The sequence below is a fragment of the Strigops habroptila genome, chromosome 15, assembly GCF_004027225.2.
Source record: "Strigops habroptila isolate Jane chromosome 15, bStrHab1.2.pri, whole genome shotgun sequence".
NCBI classification, from domain to species: Eukaryota; Metazoa; Chordata; class Aves; order Psittaciformes; family Psittacidae; genus Strigops; species Strigops habroptila.
In genome coordinates this window covers 11,624,357-11,639,990 of record NC_044291.2, presented here as the reverse complement: position 1 = coordinate 11,639,990, position 15,634 = coordinate 11,624,357, and the positions used below count along the sequence as shown (strand labels likewise).

Here is a 15,634-nt window from a genome sequence, read left to right as displayed (position 1 = left end):
TGGGAACAGGCATGGTCTCCCAACCATGCCCCGGGGCAGCTCAGCTCCCTCCCCACCAGGCATGGGGACCGATTGCTCCCTCCACCCTTGCCCCAACCCTTCCCAAGGCTGATCCTGACAGCCCCTCCGATGTCCCCACCCCAGACCCTGACAGCTCCAGGGTCAGGCCCCCACGAGGGGCTGGAAACCTGGGGGGTCACTCCTGTTGTGGGGGGTACATCCCAGACCAGGGGAAGGAGCAGACCGAGCCATGAACACTGCGCTGCCCAGGGTGTTTAATTCTCACACACGCATGTGGGACAAACCCCGTCGCTACTGGGGAGGTCAGGGCACGGCACCCACCGGCTTCACCAAGGCTTTGCCGCGCTGGGGACGTGGGAGCACCCACCAGCACGTGGGAAGTCCGGTGACAGTGGAGAACAGGCGAGTTCAACACAAAGGAAAACCAGAAGAGCCCAGAGTACCGGGAGCCCACTGCCACCACCCCGACACCGGGTCTGGCCACACCAGCTCCAGGCTGGTGCCGCTTCTGCAGCCTGGGCAGACGAGTCAGTAGCCTTCATCCGCCCAGGTGATCTCGTAGTCCGGATACTTGGCCTTCAGCTTCTCCGTAGTCACGGAGTGGTCGGCTCGCCCAAAGCCCTAGCAGAGGAGAGAGGGGCCCCAAGTAGTGCCAGTGTGGTATCACCCACGGGGGAGCTCACGGCAATCAGAGGCTCGGGCAGCAGCCCCGGCAGCAGCAGATGCCACTGAGCCCATGAACCACCGATGGGCTCCGATCCCTCTGCGGCAGCGGCTCAGGCCACGGGCAGCTCAGCCCGGCCCCGGCTGCCGGAGAGCGGGATGGCGCCACCCTGGCGCTGGGAAAACCGGCACCGGCAACACCGACATCCGTCCCGGGGCTGCCATGGGGATGCGATGCGCGCATCCCACGAGCAGCGTGCCCGGCGCGGGAACCCGCGCGGCATCGGGAGGAAGCGGCCGCGCCCACGGGGGTGTGTGTCATGTCCCCCCCCCGCCGCCGCACCCCCGGGCCCCGCTTACCACCGAGTATCCGTAAACGTGGATCTTCCTCTCCTGGGGGCGGTGGGCGAGCCGGCCGCCCCCCAGGCACTCGCAGTCCAGGCCCTGCCGCGCCAGCTCCGCCGCCGTCCGCTCGTAGATGTCGGCTGCGGGGAGAGGGACCCGTGGGGCCGGTCACGCCCGGGGTGGGGGCAGACACCGCCCGAGCCCCGAGGAGGAGCCGCGGGGCAGCCCCGGTACCGCGGGTGCGGGGATGGAGCCCGCGGTGCGCGCGCCCCTCACCGTGGTACTCGGCCCAGCCGTGCCCGCGCACGACGTCCTTCCCGGGCGCGCCGGCCGCGCGCACACGCACCAGCACGTACTTGAACACGCCGTCACCGTCGATCTCCACGTCCGGGACCCCCGAGAGCGCCGCCGCCATCGCGCCCGCCCCGCGCCGCGACACGCGCCTTCCGCCGCCGCCGCCGCCGCCAACCAGCGCCCGGCACCGCCCACGGGTGCCCGCCCACCGGCGGGGCGGGGCCCCGGCTGCGGGGACCGGCGGAGGGGGAGCTCGGGGCGGGTTCTCCTCAGGCCTCGCCCCGCGGCGCCGCGGCCCGGCCGGAGCTGGAGGCGGCACCCGCACGGCCCAGCGGCAGCGCGCCCGGGGCTGGGCAGCACCGTGGGGCAGCCCCGGGCGAGCTGCGGAGAACTGAGCAGTGCCTTCGGCCGGCTCTGCCCTCCGCCGGTGCCCCGGCCCCTCCCTGGGGCAGCCCCACTGCCCTCGGCCGCGGTCAGACGCCCCCCCCCCCGCCGCGGGAGCCTTCATCCCGCCTGGCTCCACACCCAGCCATGGGTACAGCCGGGACCTACCGCAGCCCCTGCCCCGCCTTACGGGGTCCCGGGGGCACCCGTGGGTGCGTTACAGCTCCCCCAGGGGGTCCCTGCTGCACCCGACGATCACACAGTGACATGCTCAGGACACAGACATGAAGGAGCGGGGACCCTGTGGCACTCGCTCCCACCGCAGACCGCACCGGTGCATCCCTGCAGGGCTGCCAGCAGCACCCCAGGTTCTGCACGGCCCCAGCAGCGCTGCGGTGGGCCACGGGGCACTGGGCAGTGTGCTGGATGCAAGCAGGCACAGGGGGCTCTGTGTGTGCAGGCAGCCAGGCTGGCCAGCGGGCAGAGGCTGGGGGTCCTTGGGGTGCCCTCTCTCTGAGCAAGCATCGCTCACCCGGAGAGGGCTCTGTGGGGTCATGCCAGGGGGCTGGCTGGGACCTGTGCCCCGTGGCCAACCTTGGCCAATACTCCTGTGCCCTACAGCCCCCGCGAGCCCAGCACCCCCACCTGCAGCTCCCCCCCACACCAATGCTGGCTGCCCACAGCCTGCCGCAGCCTTGTCCTCCCCTCTGTGCCACATCCGAGAGGGCATCCCTGTCCCACCGTGCTGACAGGGCAACACCTATCTACAAAGTGGGGTGAGCCGGGGGGTGCAGGAGGGGTCCCCACCCCACGTTCACATGATGTCATCCAGGAGGTTGGGGCTGGCCACCCAGTCGAGCGTGCGGGGCTCGGAGGCTGCCATGATCATGCACATGAACTGTTTGCCTGTCCTCTTGTCGATGGGGTAGATGGTGGTGGGGGTGAAGCGCTTGTTGCTCTCCACGAAGTCGCAGAGCTGCTCATAGACGGCGGGGAACTCGTGGCGCAGGAAGACGCCGCGGATGCGCAGCTCCCGCTGGATGTTGATGAAGCAGACCTCCCGCGCCTTGCGGCCCTCTTCGCCCTCCTTGTCGATGTCCGCCGTGCCGGGGGGCGGCGTCAGGATCAATGTCTCCATGTCCCGCTCTTTCTTCAGGATCTTCTTCTCGGGGCTGGAGGAGGCTAAGGCCACCTTGGCATATTTCCTGACCGTCGGCACCTGCATCTTTGGTGATGGCTTGTCCGGCACTTTTTGGGTGACAGCCACAGTTACATTCAGGAGGAAACATTCGTCAGGGTCATACTGGTTGCCCGTCTCCCGCAGCTCCCGGGCGTACTCCCCCAGGTTGTCCGAGTAGCTGTCCAGCTCCCGCAGGGACAGGTAGGTGGGGGACATCAGCAGACTCTCCAGCCCGAACTGGAGGAAGTTCTCGGCCGAGCCAGCATTGGGGAAGCCCAGGAAGAGGACACCGCGGCCACGGGAGAGGTAGCCCACCTTGGCAATGCGCGAGAAGGCCTTGTGCACCTCGGTGTTCTCGCGGCAGAACTGCAGGACGTGGCGGCAGACGCTGCCCACCCGCCCATAGACACAGCTCTCCTTGTGCGTGTCCCAGTCTTCACGGCGGCAGTGCCGGGAGCAGTAGTAGGTGTAGCAGCTGTGGCACGACTTGAAGTAGAGGCAGGCGTTGAACATGGTTTCTGTCCGCCGGCACTTGGCGTTAGAGCACATCATCATGTCGTCCTCCTCTGCGCTCAGGTCGGGCGAGCAGTTCTCCGGGGACTTCTCGAAGGTGCCGACAGGCACTGGGGCAGGCGGGGGGCGCGGGGCGCTGGTGCGGGAGCTGGGGCCCGGCTGCTCCTTTGTGGGCCGGGGTCCCTCAGATGTGCCATGGGGACCCCTCCTGCCCTCGCCCCGCCGGGGAGGCGCGGTGGCGCTGGTGCCCAGGAGCTGCTTGAGCTGCTCGGCGAGGCTGTCCCTGTCCCCGGCGCGGTGGCCTGGTGTTGGCTTGTAGTCGATGACGAGGTCGGTGATGAGCTCGTCCAGCTGCTCCAGGCTCCGCTGGCGCCCAGAGCCGCTCTCCCTGGGGACGGGCTGCGGGGCACTGGGCATAGCATAGGGGTGCTCCCGCCCCCCATCCAGCATGTCCCAGCTAGCTGAGCGCCTCTCGCTCCTGCCCACCCCGTCGGCGCGGATGTCGTTGTCGGTGATGGTGATCTCCGGCGTGACGTACCAGGAGCGGCCCGGGGGGCCGCGGCCACCATCGGCATGTACCCTCTCAAGAATGGAGCTCTCCGAGAGGGACAGGGCGGCATAGCGCTTGGGCGAGCTCGACAGGTTGATCACCACCGGCTGGCGGCGCTCCTCGGGGGATAAGGCACGGTGCTGCTCCCGGGCGAGCAGGTTCTCGTAGCTGCGCCCACGCTGCAGGACCTCCTCCCTGTGCACCGCTGGCGCCAGGATGTTATCCCAGGACTTGGAGTAGTGCTGGGTCTCCCGGCCCAGCCGTGGGGGGGTTACTCCGTAGCTGGCGTGCCAGGAGGAGACCATGGCCTCATGCCCGGCTGGCTGCGGGGTGAAACGCGACACTTGCAGGGTCTGGTAGGGCAGCGAGCCCCGCTTGGGGCCGTACCAGTCGCCGAAGTGCAAGGGCTGGGCGCTGCGGGGCGGGGGGCACGTCCGCGACATCACCTCCCGCTCCCGGTACTTCCCGTAGTCCTCGGCATAGAAGACCCGAGCCGAGGAGCCGAGTGCTGGGTACGTCCTGGCGTCCTCGGCATAGAGGGTTTTGATTGGGGTGCCACGGGGGGGGGTAAAAGCGGGGCTCATCCCCATAGAAGGCGCGGGCGGGCGCCTCCTGCACCGGGTAGCCCCGCGGCTCCTCCACGTACAACGTCCGGGGTGGCACCGTGTGGACGGCGGCTTTGGCCGGGTCCTCGGCGTAGAAGTGTTGGGGGACAGCGTGGCGGCCGGGGTAGGGGTAGCTGGCGTAGCCCGAGCTGCGCAGGGGCATGGCGGGGCTGGGGCATCGCGCCGGCTCCTCCGCATAGAAGAACTTGGCGGGGACGCCGGGAGCCGAGAAGGTCATGCAGCCCCTGTCGGGGTATTCCCTGAACTCCCGCGAGGCGGGCACCGGCACCGTCTGGTACGCCAGCGCCCGGGGGTCTGCCTCGTAGTACTCTCCGGGATAGGGCAGGAACGGGGGGTCCCCGCTGTAGGAGTCGCTGGGGGTGGGAGTGCGGGACGCGGATGCCTGCCGGCTGCCCGGCACCGCCAGGCTGCGGGCGGGAGCGCGGGGCCAGCGCGGCGGCTCCTGCCGGCCCTGCGCTGCCCGCAGGCTGCGCGCTGCGTGCACCAGCACCGCCTCGTCTGGCTTGATGTCCACCCTGCACTTGACGTGGGGGCTGGCGCCCGCCTTGCCGCCCGGCCCCTCCTCGAAGCAGTTGCTGCCCAGGCAGAGCGGGGAGATGCGGCTGACGCTGCTGCGCTGCGGCTGCAGCTTGATGGGGTGCACCTCGTTGGCCATGGCCCGCAGCGGAGCTTGGCTCTCGCGGCGCGGCGAGGGCTCGGGCCGGGAGGGCTCCCGCGCCACCCGCAGCACCTCGCGCCCGCGCCGGGCCGGCGGCGGCGATGCCGAGACCGCGATGGGCACCGGGGTGAAGGTGGTCTTGACCCGCGGCGCGCTCTTGGAGCGGGCGCGGCGCTTCGGCTCGCTTCTCGGCGCCGGGGCTCTGCAGGCATAAGGGTCCGGCTTCGGGGGCACCCGCCTGCCCGGCGGCCCTGGTGTGGGCTCGGGGGTGCCGGGGCGCGGGCAGGGGTGCTCCATGGCCGCGGGGGTGCCCAGCTGCTCCTCCAGCGACTCGTCGAAGTCGAAGCTCCTGCAGTGGCGCTTGTTGAAGGGCTGCGGCTCGCGGGGCAGGGACGAGGACATGGAGGCATCACATCGTGCCAGGGGCTGGCAGACAATGGAATCCCTGGAGGCTGCAGTGGCCACCTTTATGTCTTGGTACACTGTAGACACGAGGATGTCAGGTGGGTCTGTTCGTGTCATCTTAAAAGCGACTATTCTCCTGCCAGCTCCTCTTCAGATGGCCTCAGAGGAAGGAAGCCGGCCCTGCAAGAGAACAGACGAGGTGCCTGAATCCCAGCAGGGACCTCGGGGAGCTGTGACGGCACTGGATAAATCCCCACAGCTGCTGGCTTGAGGGGGGGGTTTGGCCACATCCTCAGAAATGAGGGCTCGGGGACATCGCGCCCTCCGCTGCTGCTGTCAATAGTTGGATCCCAACTGGGGGAAAAAGCTGGAAAAAGGCTTCAATCCAATTTGCACCTCCAATTGGGGTGCAAATAACAGAGGCGATGGCAGGGCACCCATGGGTGTTCCAGGCACTGCAGGCAGTGGGGCAGTGTGCCAGCTCACTGCAGGAGAAGAGGCCACCAACCGCTCTGCCCTGTTACTGGGGTGCAGGACATTGGGACCCTTGTGCAGCATGACAGGAGATGGCAGCACCAGGGTTTTCCACAGCGGATGGGAAGCATGTGCCTGACTCTCCACTCTGTGACCATGTGTCCCCACGTCCTAGCACACGCTGTACCAAGCAACGCAGGCAGGAGCATCACCCCGGGATGGGTGCCATGAGCACCCACTGTGGTGGTTGTGAAGCCCACACAGCTCTGAGGCTCCAGAGGTACAAGAGGCTGTGCCCACCATGGCCGATGAACACTCCTGTGGGGTGCCAACAGTCACAGAATCCCAGACTGGTTTGGGTTGGAAGGACCTTAAAGCTCAGCTAGTTCCAGCACCTTCCACTAGAGCAGGTTGCTCCAAGCTCCTGTGTCCAACCTGGCCTTGAACACTGCCAGGGATGAGGCAGCCACAGCTTCTCTGGGCATCCTGTGCCAGCGCCTCAGCACCCTCACAGGGAAGAACTTCTGCCTAAGAGCTCATCTCAATCTCCCCTCTGGCAGGTTAAAGCCATTCCCCTTGCCCTGTCCCTACAGGCCCTTGTCCAAAGCCCCTCTCCAGATTTCCTGTAGCCCCTTTAGGCACTGGAGCTGCTCTAAGGTCTCTCCTTAAGGATCTTTCTCTTTTCCAGGCTGAACCAGCCCAGCTCTCAGCCTGTCTCTCTGCTCTCTCATAGCAGAGGTCTTCAGTCCCACTGCTTGCAGCCACATCACTCCCTGGGCCTCATCCATTCCGGCACGGGTGGCACCAGGGCCTGGTAGAGGGGTGCTGTGTTGGCTGCCCCAACCCCACGTGCCACCAGCGACTCCTCCATTGCTCCCCACAGCTCTGAGCAGCACAGACCAGGGTTCCTCTGCAATAACCCCGCTCTGAGGGGCTGTGCTGGATCAGCGCCCACCAGCTTTGTCTTCTTTTGTATCCTGTGGCCATGACATGTCTCCAGGGCTGGAGAGGTGGGATGGCAGCTGCACCTCCTGTGAGATGTGGGGTCTAACACTCACCGTGCACCAGCACCACGCACCCACCTGCTCCCGGACAATGCTGCTGGGGTGAGCAGAGCCCCGCCACATGTGACCCCGCTGTGTGACCAAGGGGAACATGAGCACAAGCCCCCCCGAGTGACTGGCACCAAATGGATGTGCCATCAGCTTTGCCCATGGCAGAGACATCCGGCTGGCTTTAATGCTTATTACATTCTATGAGGGTTTGGCGAAGGCGGGCACCAGCCGCTCCACAAGGCTCTAAAGGTGCACAGTAAAGGCCAGCAAAAGGCATTTGTCTTTGAACAGCAGCAGAGGACCACAGGACTGTGTTTCTGGGAGAAAAGGAAGAGACTTTATTCGGTGAGCAGCAGTATGGACTATGCAGAGATGGGGAGGGGGGGCTTGGGTCCCCCCTCACCACCCAGATAAAGCCCTGTCTCAGTCCACAGCAGGGGGGCAGATGCTGGAGCTGAGGTGAAGCCAGTGGGGCTGGCGTGTCTGTCCATAGGGTAGGCTGGGGAGATCTTGATGCCAGGAGGAGATGGGGATCCCAGTGCCTCTGAGACTGGGAGAAAAAGTTTGTCGCCATAGTGGTGGTTCAGCATCAGCCTGTCTGCATTACAGTGCTTGGGAGCTGGGCTGGATGCAGGCAGGCAGCACCCCACGCTGCAGCCATGCTGATAGTGGCACTGGGAAGCCCATCCCCGTGGTGTCAGGGTGGCTGGTGGCAGGGAACCACAGCCCAGGGTCCTACCTGGTCTGGCGGCAGCAGGGAGGGGGCGTGTGGGGTGACCTGGCCGAGGGCTCTGCAGCAGCTCCATCCCAGCTCTGCAAAATCAAAGAGGCATGTGAGGGTCCTAGGGCAGCCCTGGCATTGGAGGGGGGGAACATGGGGGAGCCATGGAGCACCCTGAGAGACCCCTGCAGCTGCAGCACTGCTGAGCCACACTGAGCTGCAGCCCCGTGAGGCCACTGTGCGCATCCCTGGGGATGTGGGCACCGCATCCCATGGGCAGTGGCATGTCCCCATCCCCCCCGGCGCACCCTGTGCCCACAGAGCCCGTGGGTTGCCATGGTTTCTCCCAATCATTCCTGCTCTGCGTGGGGAGTGTGGGTGTGTGGGGAGTGTGGGTATGAAGGGAGTGTGGGTGCGAGGGGAGTGTGGGTACAAAGGGAGTGTGGGTGTGTGGGGAGTGTGGGTACAAAGGGAGTGTGGGTGCGAGGGGAGTGTGGGTGCGTGGAGAGTGTGGGTACAAAGGGAGTGTGGGTGCGAGGGGAGTGTGGGTGCGTGGAGAGTGTGGGTACAAAGGGGGTGCGGGTGTGAGGGGAGTGTGGGTGTGAGGGGAGCTGCAGAGGACAGAGGGTATCCAAGGGGGACTCAGGGCTTTGTGGCACTGCAGCGGTAGAAAAGCACCCACAAAAGCACCGTCTGCCCATTGTGGTGGCCGTTCCACCACACCCCGGGTGCCACCTCTGCAGGGAAAGGGTTTCAGATCCCTCCCTGCTCTCCTGCCCCCCAGCTGGTGGGCACTGGGGGCCCTGCTCCCCCCCAGCCCTGCTGCTGTCACAGGCTGCAGCCCCCCTGTCCAGGGTCTCCGTGCTGGGTCACCTCAGGGATGCTGACATGGGCTGGCAGCACTTTCTGAGCTGCTGATGCCCTCAGGACGCCCCTGGGGACATGGCTCCCTGCCCATGACCCCACCCCAGGCTGCTTCTCACAGAGCCCCCCGTGCCCCACTGCTGGGCAGGACACATGGACACCTCTGCCCAGCAGGACACCCCTTGTGCCAGCCCACAGGGACCAACCCACAGCTCGACCTGGCACCAGTGTAGAGCCCGGTGACTGCAGAGCCCGGTGCCACCCACAACCCCCCCTCTCCGTCCCCTGCTGCCTGTGGAGCCCTGCCAGCAGCGGGGACTGCCCTTGCTCCCTGCCCAGCTCCTCACACTGCTGCAGGCCAGGAGCGACCCGGGATGCCGGAGGGGCCTGCGCAAGGCTGCCAGGAACTGGGTCACTGCCGGCACGTGGCACATGCACTCTGTGCAGTGCCCTGCCAGTGCTCTCACCACTGCCAGGCACTGCAGCACCAACCTCCTGCTGCCTGCCCGTGCCCATGGCGAGCGCACTGCCTGCTGCCTGCCCCTCACTGCCTGCACACACTGTGCCAAGCACACTGCCAGGGCACTGCCTGCACTGTACTGAGCACTGCCAGGGCACTGCCAGCTTCCTGCCCTGCCCCATGCGCACAGCCTGCACACACTGCCCTCATGCTGCCAGTGCACTGCTCGGCAACCCATGCGCATCCCACTGAGCAGACAGCAGAGCCCTGCCTGCACTGCCTGGGCGCACTGCAGCGGCCGCACTGCCAGCACACTGCCTACACATGCAATGCACTGAGCACGCTGCCACTGCACCAGCCCGCAGGCAGCCCCAGCATGCTGCCAGCACACGCTGCACTGCACCGAGCTCCTGGCCTGCCTGTGACAGCAGCGTGCCCTCAGCACACAGGTCCAAAACACGGCCAGGGCAGCACCTTGTGTGCGCTGTGAGCAGTGTGCTCCTGCAGGCGATGCTGGGGATATGGCCAGCACACTGCCATGGGTACACTGCTACGAGTGCACTGCCATGGGCACTGCCAGCCCTGACGCTGCTGCGCACAGCCACCACTGCCCGGGCCCTGCCCGCAGCCTGCGCCGGCCACAGCTAGGGAACACCCGGCCCCTGGCCCCTGCCCTGTGCATTGGCAAATAGACACTTCCCCCTCTGCACCCCCCCAGGGCACCCCCCAACACACACAGTGCTCTGTACCCCTGCAGCATTGCCCCGGCTGTGTATCTCACGGCCGCTTCACACCTCCCTGTGCCCCCCATCTGTGAGCCCCCCGGCCTCCTGTATACACATGGCACAGCCCCAGCACCCCCAGCCCGGGCCACCCCCCGGAGGAGCTCATCCTGCCTCGGGAAGCGGCACCCGCAGCCCAGGAGGGTGCCGCCGGTACTGGCACCAGGCAAGGGGGTGCAGGACCCCCGGGGCACAAGTGATGCCCCGATCCCAGACAGCCCCGGCTCCCCCCGGAGAAGCTTGGCAACGGGCGCGGCCGGAGAGGGGGGAATGGGGGACCCCGGGGGGGGGTCGCAGTGCCCAGGATGGGAGGGGGTCGAGGGGAGCGGGGCTGTCCCGGGCGCTGCCGCGAACCGCGGACCCCTGGGCGGTGGCCGCGGGATTCCCTTCTTCCCCCCCCCCGCTGCGCACCGGCACCGGGAGGCACCGGGCCCGCTGGGCCGCGCCGTGCGCTGCAGAGGGAGATAGCCTGGCCCGGGCACTGCGGCGGGATGGAGAAGAGGATGAGGATGGGGATGGGGAAGAGGATGAGGGACACGGGGGGTGGGATGCGATGTGTTGGGTGACTCGGCCCGGGGGCGAGGGAGGGGGATGGCCCTGGGGGGCCCGAGAGACGGGGAGGGCACAGCGGGATGGGATGGGGACAGGGATGTGAGGCATGAACTGGGGGGATGGGGAGGATGGGGAGCATGGGCGGATGGGGGGGGATGGCCCCGGGGGGTCTCAGGAGGATGGGACGGGGATGTGGAACAGGGAGGGTCGAGGTGGGGGCTCGAGGCGAGGGCATAGGGGGGTAGGACGCCATGCGATGGTCCGGAGGGGTCGGGGAGGGGGCCTGGTCAGGGTCCCCCGGGAGTATGACAGGCCCCAGCCCCCTGCCCGGGCCTCCCCTTACCTGCTCCGCGTCCGCCGCCCCGGCGGCCCCCCCGCCGCATCCCCGCCACCGCCGGCGCACTAGGCTCGGGCTGCCGCCTCCGCGGTGGCCATGGCCCGGCCCGGCTCCGCCCGATCCAGCACGGCCCGGTCCGGTAGGGCACGGCACGGAACGGAACGGAACGGCACGGCACGACGCTCCGCCGCGGCCGCCCGGCTCCGCCGCCGCTTGTTTTCCCATAAATACGGCAGGCGGAGTTACCGGCCGGGACCGGGACCGGAGCCACCCACCGGCACCGCCCCCGGCCCCGGCCCCCGTCATCGGGCCCTGCTCCGGCTCCGCTCGGCCCCGGCCCCCATCCTCATCCCCATCCCCATCCCCATCCTCATCCTCATCCACATCCCCGCCCCCGGCAGCATCCACCGCCCACTCCGGGCGCCCCTAGCCCCTCTCCAGGTGTCATCCCTCGGGTGGGTCCCCCCGCACCCCCGGTATGGCCACCCGCCGGACCCCCGGGCGAGGCACCGGCATCTCCCGGAACGGTGCTGGGGGCTCAGCTCGGCTGTGCCCTCGCAGGCTCCTGCCCTCACGCCGGCAGATCCCTGGCGCCGGCAGCCCCCGGGCCCGTCCCCGCCTGACCTTGGCCCATCGTGGCCAGTGAAATCCCCGGTAAGCTTCTCTGTGGCGCGGCCTCGTTTCCCGGAGGAGCCGGGGCTGCCGCTGCCCGCGGCCGGGAGATGCTCAGCGATGAACAGGCAACGCGCCGAGGTGGGCGAAGGCGGCGTCCGGCAGCTCTCGGCACACGGTGCCTGAGCTCTGCCTCAGTTTCCCCACCTCCCACCTCCCCGAGCCCCCAAGGCACCGCTGGTGCAGCCGAGAGTCCCGACACCGGGAAGGAGGCTCGGTGCTGGGGACTTGACGGGGCTCTGAGCCCAGTGCTGAGCTCTGTCTTCCCCGCGTGTCCCTGCGTGGCTGGTGCCTACCGGGATTTGCTTGAGTTCAAAATCCTCCACAGCCAAGACCCTGGCCCACCCCCCCCCCCCCCCCCCGCGCTGTGGCAGCGGGAGCATCCTCCTGTGGTCTGCACCCGGCTGAGCCGGGGGCTGCAGCACACTGGTGTTGCCATGACTCCTGCAGGAATGCAGCCTGGGATAGGGCATTTTGCCCCCCACATGTCCTGTGATCCACAGCAGGGCACCGGCTGAGCTCACTGCATAGATGAGGGGACACAGCTACTGCTGGGGGGAGCAGGGTCAGGGGTGCTGTGGCCACGCTCAGCCAGGCCTGGCCCCCCTCATTCCCATTTTCCTCCCTGCAGGATGCAAGGCTCCGGCTCCCTGCCCGGTGGCCCCCGCGGCCCCCACCCGCGGCTCCATCTGCTCCCGCCGGCTGCCGGCCCCGCGCCGGAGCAGAGCGCAGGCGAGCTCCTGACGCGGTCACTGATGCCAGGCCGGGGCCCTGCCCAAGGTGCCGGGGCTCAGCACCCCTCGTGGTGCCACCACACACACGATGCAGGAGTCCAAATCCTATGGGCATGCAATGGAGTCCCGGCATGGAGGATGCTGCTGCCAGGTGCCTTCCCTGAGGACATCCCCTTTGGTGCCACCCTCTGACCTTGCAGATGTGGCCCCGGGTGGCACCTGCATGGATTGAGGTCATGCATCTGGAGCTCCATGCTTTGGAGTGGCCACAGGGCCTCGGACAAGGGGCTGGACCATGTACGCTGAGCCCTGTGGCAAGGGGTGGTGGAACCATCTGCTGCCCCCACTGGGCGGCTGCTATTTTAGGCTGGGAAGTGCCGAGGGATCCAACTGGACCATGGGCATGCCTTCTCGCCACTGGAGATGCCAGAACCATGGCATGTGCTGCGGTCACTGGGGCTGTGGGTGCCTCCTCCTCGAGCCAGGGGCAGATGGAGGTTGTGTGGGGCTCACTGGGAGTGGGCGGACGGGCACTGGGGCATGCGGCTACTGTGGGCTGTGGCACCCCCGGGCACCCAGACTGGGGCACTCAGGAGGGACAGCCCCAGGGTGACTCTTGGGCAGCAGTGGGGACTGTCCCCAGCCTTGTGCCCGCTGATGCAGCCCCTCAGCTGGAGGGATCCCCCTCACAGCCCCATGCGGGCAGCAGCACACTGCAGGAGGGACAGGACTGTCCCTACCCCGGTGCTGGGCCCCCGCCATGGCTGTGCAGGTCCTGGCTTGTCCTTGGCCGAGCTGCCGGGGCCCTGTCCTGCAGGGGGGTACATGGGCAGCCAGAGGGATGACACGAGCTGGGCTCGTTCCCACAATCCTGCAAGTGAAAGGCCAGCCCTGTGCCAGCTTCTGCCCCGTGCTGGGTGCACGGCCTCGCGTCCCCCCATAGCTCATCAGGGCCAAGAGCTGGGGCAGGGCTGGAGCAGGGGCAAACCCCCTCTTGTGTGGGGTGCCTGCTCAGTGCTGGGTGCCCCCAAGCCCAGCGGGGAGCAGAGCTGAGGCATGCTCTGTGCTGCCATGACTCAGTTTCCCCACCAGCACCGTGCTCCTGGTCTCTGCTGACAGTGGCGGGGAAGAGGCCCCCCTTGTGCTGCACAGGCATTGGGAGCTGAAGCTGTTCATGCAGAGCATCCACCGGCTGCCGGCAGGCGCGGGGCTGTGGCTCTGCCAGGTGGGCAGCGCTGGCTTGGTCCATGCCTCTGATGCCAACAGTGTCCCCGTGCCTGTGGCTGCGGGTCACAGACTCAGCTCTGCCGTGCCCTGCCCAAGGGCAAACTGAGGCACAGAGGAACAACGTGCCCTGGGGTCACAGTGGGGATCACTGGGGATCGGTGGTGATGCTGAGCACTTGTGCAGCCCCAGAACAAGACAGACCTCAGCTTGGGGGGGATGGGGAGGCTCACATCTTCAGACACTGAGAGGCCTGGGGGAGAGCCCATCCAGGGACCTGCGTGTGCCCTGGACAGCAGCAGGAATGTGCTGGGGATGCTGCATGTTGCCCCACGCCCTCCCACGCTGCTGAATTTACAGCAGAGATTAATGTTTGATCCCTTCGCCCCGGACTCATCATTTCCCGGGTGCTGCTGTCCCAGGGTGGGCAGCTCCTGGCTGGGGCGATACTGCCGTTGCCCTGAGCTGGCTGGTTCCAGGGGTTCTCCCCTCCTCCTAGCTTCTCCCACCATTCCCTGGCATCATCTCCCTTCCCCCACCGCTGAAACGGGGAAGAACCAGGCCCTGCTGCCAGCCTCAGGGCTCAGGAGGGAGCTGGAGCCTGCCTGTGGCTCCTGATGCCTGTGGTGGCAGAGCAGGGTGAGTGTGAAATGTGTAAAGCAGCTGCTGGCTTTAGAGTCCCTGCCTGTAAAGAGCTGTACTCCCACATCCCTGTCTGCCTTCTTGGGAATGATGGGTCAGTCCCCAAAGGCAACGAGTCTTGAGCTTTAGTACAGAGCATCCATCTCCTGACCCACAGCAGTGCCAGAGGCGGATGCCCAGTTTGGGGTGCCCTCACCCCCCATGGTAGCGCTGGGAGGGACCTGGTGCTGCCTGGCCAGCGGGATGCAGCTCTGGTGTGTGATGGGAGCTGTGCCGGGGCAGCAACAGCACTGGACAGCCTCCCAAGCGATGCCACTCGCCAGCATCATCGTATCCTGGAGCCACCAGCACCCGCAGTGATGCACGAACCGACCTCCTCATGCTGGGCCGTGAGTGCAGCACGAGCAGTGCCCGAGGCCACCACCGCACACCCTTGCACGGAGCCACTGCCTGCCAATGGCACGAGAAGGGTGTTTCTCCTCCCAGCCCCAGGGAAAAGCCTCTTCCCAGCCTGCTGGCTCCCACCAGGCTGCAGATGCTGGTCTATGGCTGCAGCTGCCACCCAGGCGAAACCTCAGGACAGGCAGAGCTGTCCCAGGCCAACACTCGCAGTCCCAGAGCAGGGAGGGTAGGCTTCCACTGGGGGACACAGCTTCCTTCTCCCCTCATCTCACCTGTGCAGTGACAGCCACACCACTGCTTCCCCTCCTTGCTGCCACCTATTTGGAGATCACTGGTTTTAGTGGGCTCAGGGGCTGACTTGCTACCCCATAGGCAGTATCTCACACACAGCCCGAGCAGAGCCCAAGTACACACAGCAAACCTTGGGCTCTAACCCATCATCGTGCTCTGGGCTTCCACAGGCTGCTCCATGCCTGAAGCTGCAGTTTGAGCCAATGATACCACATCTCACTCGACCAAGGTCTGCCCAAGCCTGCGGGACCCACCAGGTCCGGCCACTCTCTGATGGTGCCAGGGGATCATTTCCCTCTGCTCAGCAGCTTCCCTGTGGAGTGGCTGAAAGATGAAGGCTGGATGCTCTCCGTGAGCTGTCCTAGGGTCAGAGACATGTGTGACATCCCTGAGGTGCTGAAGGCTTGTTTTGGAGGCAAACCCACAAGTCAAGGAAGCTCAAGCACTTGCCCTGGTATCATTAAGCAGCAGACTGAGCCATTACCAGATTAATTATATTATGCCATGACTGAGGCTGTTGCTTGGTTACAGCAGCCAGTCCCTGAGCCCATCCTACTGCGGGAATTCCTCAGCATCACTTGTTTGCAGTCTCGGGGGCATCCCAGAAGGACAGGACGTGCTACGGCCTCTCCATGCAGCAGGAAGGGGAAGCTGCAGGCAGCCGCAGGCAGAGCCATCAGCCCCCCTGCCCCAGCCACCCCCTGCCTGCTCACTGCCCTCCCCTCGGCTCTGCCTGCCCCGTCCTGCGCCAGGGTTTGCCTCTGCCGGGTGTTTGTCCAAGAGCT

General features: G+C 66.7%; 2 protein-coding genes across 3 annotated transcripts; both read right to left on the bottom strand.

The window, feature by feature from the left end:
- Nucleotides 1–255: 255 nt before the first annotated feature.
- Nucleotides 256–2,677, bottom strand: PHPT1 (phosphohistidine phosphatase 1). 2 transcript variants are annotated; one of them, XM_032920302.1, is made up of 3 exons: nt 1,306–2,677; nt 1,045–1,169; nt 256–642 (listed from the first exon to the last, which is right to left on the bottom strand). In XM_032920302.1, exons 1-3 carry the CDS (start codon nt 1,829–1,831, stop codon nt 550–552), a joined length of 744 nt encoding a protein of 247 aa, XP_032776193.1. In that variant the 5' UTR covers nt 1,832–2,677; the 3' UTR covers nt 256–549. The 2 variants fall into 2 exon arrangements, with proteins under 2 accessions (XP_032776193.1, XP_032776194.1); XM_032920303.1 differs by having other exon boundaries at nt 1,386–1,544.
- A 1,480-nt stretch (nt 2,678–4,157) lies between these two features.
- AJM1 (apical junction component 1 homolog) lies at nt 4,158–11,268 on the bottom strand. The gene is made up of 3 exons (XM_032920301.1): nt 10,891–11,268; nt 7,908–7,981; nt 4,158–5,819 (listed from the first exon to the last, which is right to left on the bottom strand). The coding sequence occupies exon 3, from the start codon at nt 5,754–5,756 to the stop codon at nt 4,260–4,262; it is 1,497 nt and encodes a 498-aa protein (XP_032776192.1). The 5' UTR covers nt 5,757–5,819; nt 7,908–7,981; nt 10,891–11,268; the 3' UTR covers nt 4,158–4,259.
- Nucleotides 11,269–15,634: the final 4,366 nt, after the last annotated feature.

Coding starts and splice junctions, on each gene's coding strand:
- PHPT1 (XM_032920302.1), bottom strand. CDS start 1,831: ATGAAGGCTCCCGCGGCGGGGGGGGGGGCGTCTGACCGCGGCCGAGGG. Junction 1,170..1,305: donor CGGCTGGGCCGAGTACCACG/GTGAGGGGCGCG, acceptor CTCTCCCCGCAG/CCGACATCTACGAGCGGACG. Junction 643..1,044: donor ACGTTTACGGATACTCGGTG/GTAAGCGGGGCC, acceptor CTCCTCTGCTAG/GGCTTTGGGCGAGCCGACCA.
- AJM1 (XM_032920301.1), bottom strand. CDS start 5,756: ATGACACGAACAGACCCACCTGACATCCTCGTGTCTACAGTGTACCAA.